The 12,538-nt window shown below is 44.7% G+C and overlaps 1 protein-coding gene across 1 annotated transcript; it reads right to left on the minus strand.

Annotated features, from left to right (window-relative positions):
• Window positions 1-8,135: 8,135 nt before the first annotated feature.
• On the minus strand, window positions 8,136-10,035 carry LOC113709951 (uncharacterized). The gene is made up of 4 exons (XM_027232794.2): window positions 9,421-10,035; window positions 9,131-9,325; window positions 8,448-9,034; window positions 8,136-8,340 (listed from the first exon to the last, which is right to left on the minus strand). The coding sequence occupies exons 1-4, from the start codon at window positions 10,033-10,035 to the stop codon at window positions 8,136-8,138; spliced, it is 1,602 nt and encodes a 533-aa protein (XP_027088595.2).
• Window positions 10,036-12,538: the final 2,503 nt, after the last annotated feature.

Consider the following 12,538-nt stretch of genomic DNA (forward strand, 5'->3'; position numbering starts at 1 on the left):
TGGGTGAGACACCGTTTCGAAGCTATGAGGAAGGGCTACAACTTTTATTTAGACATCTCAACCCAGATCTCAATAGGTATTGGTCAAAATGCACAAAATAGTTCCAGCTATGTCATTTCGGGTTACCAAACAGGCCCTGTTTGAAAGACCGTAACTCACGGTTCAGAAATCGGAATCAAGAAATTCTAGAGGCGTTAGAAAGCTAAGACATAAGGCTATAACTTTCATGTTTGGACTAAAAGCTGAATCAATACAGAGTATGGAGGAAAACGGGTCCAAACATTCTTGTCAGAACTGTCCAATGCGCAGGCAGTTCTGACAATCGATCTTGTTTTGGTCATAACTGAAGCTACGGGACTCGGATTTGGATGCACTTTATACCGTTTCGAAGCTGAGACTAAGATCTACATTTCTTATGAAGGGATCAACATCCAGTCTTCACGTTATCAAAACGGATAAAACATGGTCAGAAGCAAAAGTCAAAACGTAACACAATCCAGGGTACAAAATAGGTACTAGTGTTTTGTCTATAACTCGGGCTACACTGATCTATTTGACCTGAAATTTTGTAGGAATATTCAGGACATAAGAGGCTACAACTTTCATGTTTTGAGAAACTTCTGAATCAATACGTAGTATCAATAAAAATGGAACCGAAGTTTAGATTCTGAACTGCCCTGGTTACCCGTTTTGCCGGTTTCCAATGTCGCAAACGCATGGTTCATTTCTATGGTACTTATGCAAGGTTTCCAACCAAATTCATACCAACTAAGCACACATATACCAACTTCTAAATGACCTGCAATTGGTCCGAAGTTTCCCTCTAAGCCACTACAAAATTGCCAAAACTAACCATGATCCTTAGACTAACTCCATTTGCATCACCTTAGCCAAACCCTAACTAGCCAAACCTTAGCCAAGCTAAACCAACCTAAGGAAGCCTAGGGTTTCTTAACCCAAAATCAGTTTTTACCACTCACTCACCAAACCAATGAAACCAATCATCAAACACAACCACTACAAGTTTAATAACACAAGATTAGAGCTAACTAGAATGCTTAGCAAGAAACCCTAATCTTCCATAACCTTAACCGAAATTTTCACAGCAATAAACCACTAAAACAAACCATCAATCAACACAATAATCATTACATGAACCATAAAAGTGCATAATCACAACAAAATTTCACTTACATGACTTCACAACTTAATCACTAAACTTTAACTTCAAAGAAAGATGTTTTACCTTCAAGAGAGCTTTGTAGATGAAGAAAGCTACCACAACAAGACTCTAAGTTGTTTCCCTTAAGCTCCAACAACAAGATGGAAGCTATAAATTGCAGAATTTTGAAGGCAATTTCCTTTCTTTTCTTTCCTCCTTGGTCGGCACTCTCTCTCTCTCTTTCTTTCTTATTTGTTTTGTTTTTCTTATGATAATCTTACAAGTCTAAGGGAATATATAAGCTAGTCAAAGACAAGAGAAGATATTTCTCTCTCCACCAATCACATAAAAGCTCCCAATTTACTCTCAAGCCCTTCCACCTTCAACTTTACATTTGATCAACTCTTGCCCTTAAACATTTGGAAAGCTTTCAATTAACTCCATAAGTTATAACTTAATCTAATCTAAAACACTTAACCACACTTAATTACTTCACTAATCACCCTCCTATATTAATCACCTATACTTAATCATACTTAATCCCACATAAAAGCAATTATACAACAACCTTTTGTCATGGGTAGTATTAAGGGTTTTAAACCCAACTTAAAATTCTAACAACTCATAACACTAGAAACTTTTCTAGTTTAGGGTTTTCTAACTTTTAAACTCATTTAACCTATATAAAATGGATCAAATCCTATGCTTACCCTCACTAAAACACACACTAGCATAACTAACTTAATAACCACTCGAACTTATAATTAATACAAAAAAAAACTAGGGTTTCAATCCTAACCCCAACTTAGGGTTTTCGAAGTAGTCCCAAAACCAAATGTTACCGCACAAATAATGAATATAACCCTAATATCAAACTGAAGAACTGACCGGGGTCTCACACTGTAGCTCTCAGGAGCTAAATTCTACATAGTCGAGCCAATGTCTTGATCACATCTCATGTTGATACTCCGTCAACCACATAAGTATCAAATCCGTAGATACACCACTTTTTTCGAATCTCGTCGCCGTTACACCCCTTTACCGGGCCCGCTCATCAAAGTTTTGATATTACTCGAGTATATCATGGCAATACTACGCGAGTATGCCAAGCAAGATCTCTCCAATAGATCATGCTTTACGAATATCTCATGGTTTGCTAAGCTTATCGACCAAGCCCACGCTGGCTCAATTCGCAAAGTTAGCCAACAAGTTTGGGTGTCCCCCGAATTACCATTATAAGTCGATGACATTCAGTCCAATCGACAAATACCGTTATAGGCCAATGAGCGCACTCCAATTGGCATGCATATAATTCAGTTATGATTCGAGGAGATTCACTCCAACGACTTTGAAAACCAAGTTTAATATGAGACAATTTGAGTAATCACATAACAAGTTGAGTAGTATGTTAAATAAAAGAGAGCGAGTGCGATCAAGTACACACTCATCTCATCAAGTGAGATTTACGTATATAAGCAAGATAAATCAAGTAGATGTAGCAAATCATGCACTTGACAATCACCTAGTCAAAATAAGAGAGTGGTACACAATCAAGTGTTTAAGCGTCCGCTGTGAGGTCCTCTTGAAGGTCCCCTTGAGTGCTTGAGCAAAAATAATTGGCTATTACATGCTACCACTTAAAAACCCCTAGCTATTGAAGATGATTGTACCCTTGTACAATACTTGAGAAAATATCGTGAAAAGAGCCCTAATTACTCGTAAATCGAGGCTCTAAAGTAGGATTTAATAAGGCCAAGAAAAACTATTTTCCTTCAAGAAATCAAGTTTAAAACAGTCATCCAATATCGAAGGGTAGTGAAAAGTTTCTAAAAACTCAACCCCCATCAAGTTCAAAAATTTCAGTTTTAAGGAGCAATTTTTGAAAAATCATATCTTACATTCCGTAGGTCCAAAATTGGAAAACTTGGTACCATTGGAAACTAGTTCCAAAGTATTAAATGTTCCCAAGGCAGTTTCAGTCTTAGTTTTCGGTAGAAATTGGAAATTCGGCAAAATTCACAAAAAGTGAACTAGCCTCTGAAATTTGTACCTCAATTAGAATTCCAGTCAAGGTTTAAAACACAACAAGAGGAACTAAAATCGGAGTTTCGAGCATCAAGATATAGCAGTTCAAAGTTGGTTAAAAACAAGGACTGCTCGGTCCATTTTTCCAGATTTGAAAGGTAACTTTGGGATCTTATTTGTATATCAAAACAGTCTTAGAATGTCACCGAAATTGGTACACTTCAACTTCCATATGAGGATTACTCCTCTATCAAATTTCATTAGAAAATTCGCACAGGAAGGTAGTTAACTAAACTACCAAAGTTTAAGGAAATCCAGACAAATCTATCTTCTTGCTTCCTTTTTCTTTTTTCTAACATTTTGTCAAATGAAATCAGCTCAAATCTGGCTCATTTGTGAAACAAAGGTCTAAAAAACATCTAATATACATTTGGTAGGTGATTGATATCAGAATTTTCAAAACAACAAGTCTCAAGTCAGCTAGGCCATTCAGCTAGCCAAAATTAGGGTTTTCCAAATTCGGTATAGTTTAGAAATTGGACTATATCTCACTCAATTCAACTTGAAATTAAACATGGTTAGTGGCGTTGGAAACTAAATTCAAAAGGCTACAATTCATCAGAAGAAATCTTTTTGAAATTCAGTTTGCAAGTAAGAGAAAATGGAGCCACAAATTGCAGCTTCTAGTTTTCTCTCGGTTGGACTGACAGAACAGGGTAGCCAACTTTGATCAATCACTACAGATGACTCACTTCAAATTAGAAAGTGCATGATACACCGTTACGGATGTCTAGTTTCAAATGCCGCAAACAGCACTTGATTTCAACATCTGAGTAAAGAGTTATGATAGTTCAAAGTTGCTCTGTCTAGCACACCTGGACAGCATTTTTCCGGATTTGATGATTTTTGAAATTCCAGCTTTTACCCAACCAAATCAAATGATTTTTGGTAGAAACTTTCCACACATCCTATACAACATATCTGCATCAGATTCAAGGTCATTTAATCACCAAAAATTTGAACCAAGTGCACGAAAATAACAGGGCAGAATTCGGCCTCTTCCTATGCAACTTTCCTTCGGTTTTCTTTTCACTCTTTTAACTTATACCCACTTGTTTAACACACAATTAACACCAACAACACTCATAATCACCATATCAGTCCAATATATCCATTGTGGGATTTCATAGAGCCCACTCCAACATTTAAACTCAACCCACAACAATAACCATGAAGCTACAAGCTTCCTAGCAAAATTTAACCAACTAGAACTAAAATTAAGTGACCTGATGATTACCTTCTACTCCTTGGTGTAAAATTAGTAATTTTTGTCCCAAAACTCCTAAGAAAAACCTGCAAGAATGAGGTCCTCCACCAAGGGTAAGTGAATCTCCAAGTGTTTGTGAGTTTGTGTGAGAAATTTGGAGTGAAATGGAAGCTCAAAGTGAAGTAAAATGAAGAGAGCTTCTCTTCTTCTTCCCTTGGAAGCTTTGACCGAACAAGAATGAGAGGAGAGAGAAAGTGTTCTGATTTCTAAAGCTTCTTGGAGAAGCTTGGTGGTTGGTGGTTCAAATTTGAGCAAAAGTCAACTTTGAATAGTGCGCGCACACGCGCGTTTTGTGTCCATTTTCTCTCGGGTTCGTTTCAGTTGTGCACTAAACCTCCAAATGTAATTCCTTTAGTACTATAATTATTCATTCTTAGTAGTCCAAAAATAAATTTCTAAAGTCCATCAATTAGTCGCGCGCGTGAAAACGCGAACTTCCAACTCGTGCGCGATAAAGCGCAATTTCAAAGAAATTCTTGTAATGATGATATAACTAACTAATATTAGGGTAAATAATCATGAAAATAACTATTTTAGAAATAAAAACATGAGTCCTCACATGAGTCTAGTATTAATTCCTCAAATCACCAATTAATTTGTATCAGCGCGTCTTTCGAAGAACTATCGATGCGCGAGCGGTATAAACTTAATTTTAACTCACTCACATCTAATCTCTCAATTAACTTTTCTTAGTCTACTATTGATCATTCTTAATTCTCCAAAATTATTATTACACTCTCGATTCAGTTATTGCCTCAAAAAACGTGAACTTGTTATTCCTAACTAAACGAGCTTTTCAAAATAAATTTTCCAACAAAATGCTTTAAAAACATAAAGGAGGCGTTGTTCCATATAAATGGATTTAAAATGATCGAAATAAATAATTCAGAGAAAATGAGTGGATAAATATTTAAATACGCCAGTAAATAAGATAAAAATAAGATAATTTTTCGGGTCCTCACAGGAGACCCAGGTCTCTGATCCGCTTCCTTCGCCTCTCCCTGTGTTTGAGCTCGAGCATCTACTGAGCTCGGACATTAGGTTGAACGTGAAGGAGTTCAACAATGCCCAACTCTGGGCTGCTTGTCTGATCCGAGCTAACGCCTCAGATCGTTCCACAGAAAGCAAAGCTCTCTCTCCGGATGAGCTAGCCACTTGTAATTTCCTTGCCCTAGTTTTTTGTTGTGTGAACTGACGACCTCTGCTCGTCGCGACCCTGATCATTTTCACTTGTCTTAATGCAGTGAAGAGATTCTTCCAACTCCTATCTCTTGGAGGGACTGGCAACTCGGGCACGGCTACCCCTGCTTCTTCCACTGTGCCAACCAGCTCGGCCCCTCCTCCACCAGTTCAACCTACTCCAGCTCAATCTTCTCCTGCAACAGAGCCAAGAAAGAAGAAGGGGAAGAAGTCCATGGCCAAGAAGGCCAGGACTAAGACGACCTCGTCTCCAGTTCAGGAAGGGGAGTTGATGCTTGACCCTGCTCAACCCGGGCACTATGGCGTCAACACCTCTGAGGAGTAGGCCCGAACTAAAGCCCCTCCTCACCTGTGGCAACACAAGAGCAGCTCGCCCTTCGACCCACAGACCAGACTGGTCACGCACCAGCATCCCATGCATTTCTGTCGTCAATGGAAGCTCAATGACCGAGCTCGGGAGCTCATGCACGGCGCCATCCTTCTGCGGGACTGCAATTTTATCAAGACCATGAATCCTCCCGACCTCCTCGACCATTACTATGCAGGGGCCGCTCAGGTCAGTTCAGTCTCGACTTTCAATGTCCATCAGAACTGTTTGTCCTTTTACTTCATTTATCTTTTCTTGTGCTGACCTATACTCCTAAACCGAACTACCAGATGAATATGGTAGGCCCCAAGCTGGCCAGGCGATATGAGAGTCTGCTTCCCCTGCTAAGCGAGACAAAGGCAGCGAACGAAAAGCTGTCCAGCCAACATGAAGCCGCCATAGCGGAGGCGGAGGGCCTGAAGAGGCAGCTCGCGCAGGTCCACTCAAACTTCGAGCTGGAGCTGAACAAGAATGCCGAGCTCACCTCACAGCTAAAGGACGAGCAGCAGAAAGGCGCTGAGCTGACAAAGCAGGTTGCAGCTGCTAAGGAGGCAGGCCATCAAGAGGGTGTTCGGGAGTTCCTGAGGTCGGAAGACTTCATGGGCGACCTGGTCATCCTGAACACCCCTGTGCTCCAGCACGGCTATGCTAAGGCACTGGCGAAGGTGCAAGAGCTGAACCTCCCAGGGTTCGACTTGGGGAAATTCCTGAGCTATAACCCTAACGCGCTGGAGTAGCTCGACCTCCTGGTAGAAGGTTATTCGCGCGGGTGTAAGCTGGTGGATCTAGTTGCTGACCCTTCGCTACCAGTGACCATCCCAGAGCTCGGGCAGGAGGAGGAGGAAGGCGAGAATTAAGTAGATTAGGGACTAGCATAGGGCCTCGAATTGGTTAGGACCAGTCCGTTTTGTACGAGCTAAGCTCTTTTTTGTAAAGTTTCCTTCAAAGGAATGAAGCTCTTCTTTTGCTTAACACTTAGCCATATTTTTTATTCACAACTTCCTTGCCATATCGTCATAGTATAATTGCACGAATAAACTTATCTTACTCATGTGCGAACTGATATCTAATTTATGCAAAATAATTCAACCTCAACTGAATACATTTGTGCGAACAGGGTCCAGACCCTTGAGCGATCCGGCATGCACGACTGACCTAACTAACGCCAAGTAACTAGACTTTAACTTTGTTCAGAGCTCAGGTCATGCACGGGCTAGGTAAGTGAGTCTTAACGAAAGATCCTTAAATTGGAATTATGCCAAGTTTGTGAGACTTCCTCTCCATTGAAATGGGCTAACTTGCAGTACCCTACTCAATCTACTTCCTTCACCACTAGGGCCCTTCCAGTTCGGACCCAACTTGTTCGTACCCAAGACCCGACTTACGGCATTCTTGCGTAAGACCAGGTCCTCTGGTATGAAGAAGAGAGATCTTACCCTGACATTATAGTGTCGCGCGACCTGCCCCTTATACTTGGCCATCCGTATAGCTGCTTCTTCTCTCCTCTGTTCAAGCAGGTCCAAATTGAGTCGCATCTCGTCCTCATTATCTTGGGCTATGAAATTCTGCACCCTGCCTAAGGGCACACCAATTTCTGCTGGGATTACTGCCTCTGCCCATAGGTTAAGAAAAATGGGGTTTCTTGGGTGGCAGTTCGAGGCGTAGTTCGGTAAGCCCAGAGTATGGTAGGCAGTTCGTCTATCCATCTAGTGCGGAAGGACTCTATTCGGGTCTTCAAGCTGTGCAGGATAGTTCTGTTGACGTTTTCCATCTGACCATTCACTTGAGGGTGGCCCACCGAGGTGAAGTGCTGTCGAATCTCGAGCTCGGTACACCAACCCTGGAAAGAATTGTCGGCGAACTGTCAACCATTGTCTGAGACCAGGACCTATGGTATACCAAACCGACAAACTATGTTCCTCCAAAGGAACTTCTGGACTGACATGCTGCTGATGCTGTTGAGTGGTTCGGATTCTACCCACTTAGTAAAATAGTCAATTGCCACCACCAAATACTCATAACCTCCTGGAGCTCGGGGGAATGAGCCCATCAGATCAATTCCCCATTGAAAGAATGGCCGTAGGCTCTGAAGAGGGACCATCTCCTGAGTCGGGACATGATGAACTGGCGCGTGCAGCTGACATGACCTGCACCTTGCCACCAGTTAGGCCGAATCTCTGAAGATGGTGGGCCAATAATACCTGGACAGCATCCCCTTCTTGGCCAAGACCCTCGAGTCCACGTGATTCTCGCAGATACCTTCATGCAGCTTGCGCAGGACGTAACCCCCTTCTTCCGGCGTCACACACTTCAGCCAGGGACGTAAGTAGGACTTCCTATAGAGTACTCCGTTCGTGAGCACATACCTCTGCGATTTGAAGAGGACCTTGCGAGCCTCTATCTTGTTTGAGGGAAGTTCTCCATTGGCTAAGTACTGAACAATGGGATCCATCCATAAGCTCATCACTTGAATGACCGCCATGTCCAACTGCTCATACGCTCGGCCTTTAACGACCTCCACTAATATCTCTTTGTTTAACGTGCAAAATGAAGTGGAGGCCAATTTGGACAGAATGTTAGGTCTTTTATTCCGGTTCCGCGAAACCTGTTCAAGCGTGAACTGCTTGAACTGACTCCTCAACTCGTGCGCTTTGGCGGCGTACTTCTTCAACGGCTCTTCTTTGATTTCGTAATTCCGTAAGACTTGGTTTACTATCAGCTGTGAGTCGCTGTAGACCTTTATCGATTCAGCCTCCAATTTTCGGGTCATCTCCATCCCCGCGATCAGAGCCTCATATTCGTACTCGTTGTTGGAGGCTCTGAAGTCAAATCTCAAGGCATAAGCCAGTTCTTCCCCCGTAGGGCTGATCAGGAAGAGCCTGACTCCACACCCTTCCTTGCTTGACACGCCGTCAACATACAGTGTCCAGGTCGAATCGGTTCGTCTTGCAGCCTGTTCATCCTTAACATCCCGTTAGACCTGTTCGGCCTTGGCAGTTTCTTCGGCCTGCACGACCAAAGCAACTTCTCCGGCCTATTCGGCCTCAACTGCATCTTTGGCCTGCTTGGTTTTGGCTGCTCTCCGGGCATGAGTGACTTCAGCAGATTCTCTTGCCTGATCGGCCTCGGCTGCTTCTTCGGCTTGCCCGACCTTAGCAGCTTCTCCGGCCTGTCCGGCCTTGACTGCTTCTCTGGTCTGCTCGGCTTCAACTACTTCCTTGACGTGTGTGACCTCGGCAATTCTCTGGCCTATTCAGCCGTAGCTGTTTCTCTTGTCTGCTCAGCTTCGGCACCCTGCAGTCCGCAGGAGACACCTTCCGCTATGAAGTCCGTCAGTACTTGGGCCTTGATGGCCGTCCAGGGCTGGTAACCGAGGTCATACTTAGACAGCTCCACAACCCATTTCACCATCCTTCCAGATGCATCAGGCTTGGATAGGATCTGCTTCAAGAGCTGATCAGTCACCACTACGATGGGGTGAGTTTGAAAGTATGACCTGAGTTTTCGAGCCACATGAACTAGCATCAAAACATATCGCTCCACTATGGTATACTTCACATTTGCCCCTTGTAGGGCGCGGCTGACATAGTATACGGGTTTCTGGACCTTGCTGTCTTCTCTAACTAACACCGTACTGATTGCCTCTTCCCCCACAGACAGGTAGATGAACAGGGTCTGGCCCGGCTCGGGAGAGCTTAAGGCCTGCAATTGGGCAATGTGGACCTTCAGATCGTCGAATGCTTTTTGGCACTCAGAGGTCCATTCGAACTGGGGGCCTCTTCTCAGGGTTTTGAAGAAAGGGGAACCCCGAACTGCAGACTTCGATAGGAACTTGTTTAAGGCTGCTATCCTACCAGCTAGCCGCTGCACTTCCTTTATGTTTCGAGGAGGAGCCATGTCCATGATGGCCTTTACTTTGTCGGGGTTAGCTCTTACTCCATTTTGGGATATCATGTATCGTATGAATTTGCCCGACCTAACCCCGAAAGTGCATTTCTTGGGGTTCAATCGTATCAGTGAGCTCCAAAGAACGTCGAAAATCTCTCTAAGGTCCGTGATAACTGCTCCTGAGTTTGACTTTTCACTAGCATGTTGTCAACATAGACTTCTATATTTCGACCTATTTGATTCTTGAATAACTTGTTGACCAGTCTCTGGTAAGTCGCGCCTGCATTTTTTAGCCCAAACGGCATGGTGACATAACAATAGGTACTGTACTCGGTGATAAACGAGATATTCTCATGATCTTCCTCGTACAGGGCTATTTGGTGATGCCCCTTGAAGGCATCCAAAAAGCCAAAGATCTCGTATCCTGTGGTTGAGTCCACGAGCTGATCTATTCGTGGGAGAGGGTAGCAGTCTTTTGGGCAAGCCTTATTCAGGTCGGTGAAATCCACACACATCCTCCAAGCCTTTTCCTCCTTCTTGACCAGCCCCGGGTTGGCTAGCCAGGTCGGGTAGTAGACCTCTTTTTATGATCTTTGCCTCTAACAGTTTACCCACCTCGCTCTTGACGACCTCATTTCGTTCCGGCGTAAAGTTCCTCTTCTTCTGTTTCACAGGCCGGACACTGGGGTCTACGTTCAACTTGTGAACTGCCAGTTCGGGCGGAATCTCAGGCATGTCATCCGCACTCCAGGCAAAGATCTCTACGTATTCTTCTAGAAGTGATTCTAGTGCCCTTCGGGTCAGCTTGCTCAGGCATGCGCTGACCTTGACCGCACGATTAGGTAGTTCCGGGTTGATCAGCAGTTCGACCAATCCCTCATCCGTCTCCTGCCTCTCCTTTTTCTCCACGGGCTCCTAAGGCTCTAAGTAGGCTTTTTGAGCCACCAGCTTTTCCTTGCCCTTGAGAGCTGCGATGTAACAGGCCCTAACTACCTCTGGATCTCCTAGCACTTCAGCTGCTCCCGCAGGAGTGGGGAATTTCATACTGAGGTACAGGGTCGAGCAGGCAGCTCGGAGTGCGTTCAGGGTAGGCCGTCCCAGGAACATGTTATATGACGACGGTTCCTTCACCACTACGAAATTGACTGGGACAGTTCGGCATTTCGTCGGCACCCCTACTGTGACCATGAGAGTTATCGTTCCCTCAGGTCTTACCGGTGGTCCTGCGAAGCCAATCAAGGGAATTGGGACTGGGATCAGCTGTTTGTTCTCCAATTGCAGTTCTTTAAAGGTCTTGTAATAAGGCAAGTGGCACCGCGTCCTCAGGTCCGTAGATGATCTCTTCATACATCTTCAATCGTTTGTTCGGGCTCTCTCTACTGGGGAGGGGGCGATTGTTCCGCCGAGCTGCATGGCTATCCCCTTCGACATGACCTCCCACAATGGTATTGATCACCCCGGCTAGGTTATGTCCTTCTTGTTCGAGAGTTCGGTCTCGAGAACCGCGAGGTCGGTACGCGCGAGTAGTTCGGGCATTCCTGTTTGTACCCGCCTTGCCTCTGGTCTGTTCGTTCATCACGTATGAACTGTCCGAGGTGTTTTCGTTTGATCAGCTTCTCGATGTCTTTCTTCAGGTGGCGACAGTCCTCAGTATCGTGTCCTACGTCACGATGGTAAGCGCAATACAGGCCCTGATCACGCTTGCTCTTGTCACCGGCCAACGGTCGGGGAGGCCTAGAGAAACCTTCCTGTTTCATCACTGCGAGGACCCGGGCCCGGGGTGTTGTGAGGGAAGTCCAGGCCCTCTCTTTCTCGAAGAGCCAGTTCCGGGTCTAGCGGTCGAAGGTATTCCTCCTACCTTGCCCAGGTCTCATATCCGTTTGGTCGATGCTCTTCCTGCGCCTGTCGTCCCTCAGCCTTTCCTATGCACTCTTCAGGCGATTGGCTTCCTCTGCATTAGCCTTCTCATCAGCTCGGTCTAGCATCTCCTGAACTGACTTGGGAGGTTTCTTGACGAACTCGGTATATAGCTTCTGCTTGCGCAATCCATTAATGAAGGCCGCCATGACCACCTTATCGTCCCGGTCCCGAACCTGGAGAGACTCGTTATTAAATCGAACCATGTACTCGCGCAGCGATTCCTCGAGCCTCTGTTGAACTGTCATCAGGTGTGCGGTGCTTTTGGAAAAGGCTCACGACGAGACGAACTATGCTGTGAACAGTTACGCGAGTTGGCTGAAGGACCGAATTGACCTCGGAGGTAACCCTTGGAACCTGCCTTCCCCTCTAGGAACATGGGGAAAGTTTTACACCTAACGGCATCAGCGGCTGTTTGTAGGCGCATTTGCATCATAAACGCGAACAAATGGTCCTCCGGATCCGTGGTGGCATCGTAAGATTTCATGCTTTGTATTTTAAATTTCGCGGGCAACGGGTAGTTCTCAATGTTCGGAACGAAGAGAGAGGCGGTATACCTGTCCGCCTCCAGATCTAGCAATAGGTCCAGTTCTTCCTGTACCAGGTACTTATCTTTTCTTGGAGAGAACTCCCTCCACGGGAACCCCTAGTA

Source organism: Coffea arabica, chromosome 9e (genome assembly GCF_036785885.1).
Source record: "Coffea arabica cultivar ET-39 chromosome 9e, Coffea Arabica ET-39 HiFi, whole genome shotgun sequence".
In the NCBI taxonomy this organism is placed as follows: Eukaryota; Viridiplantae; Streptophyta; class Magnoliopsida; order Gentianales; family Rubiaceae; genus Coffea; species Coffea arabica.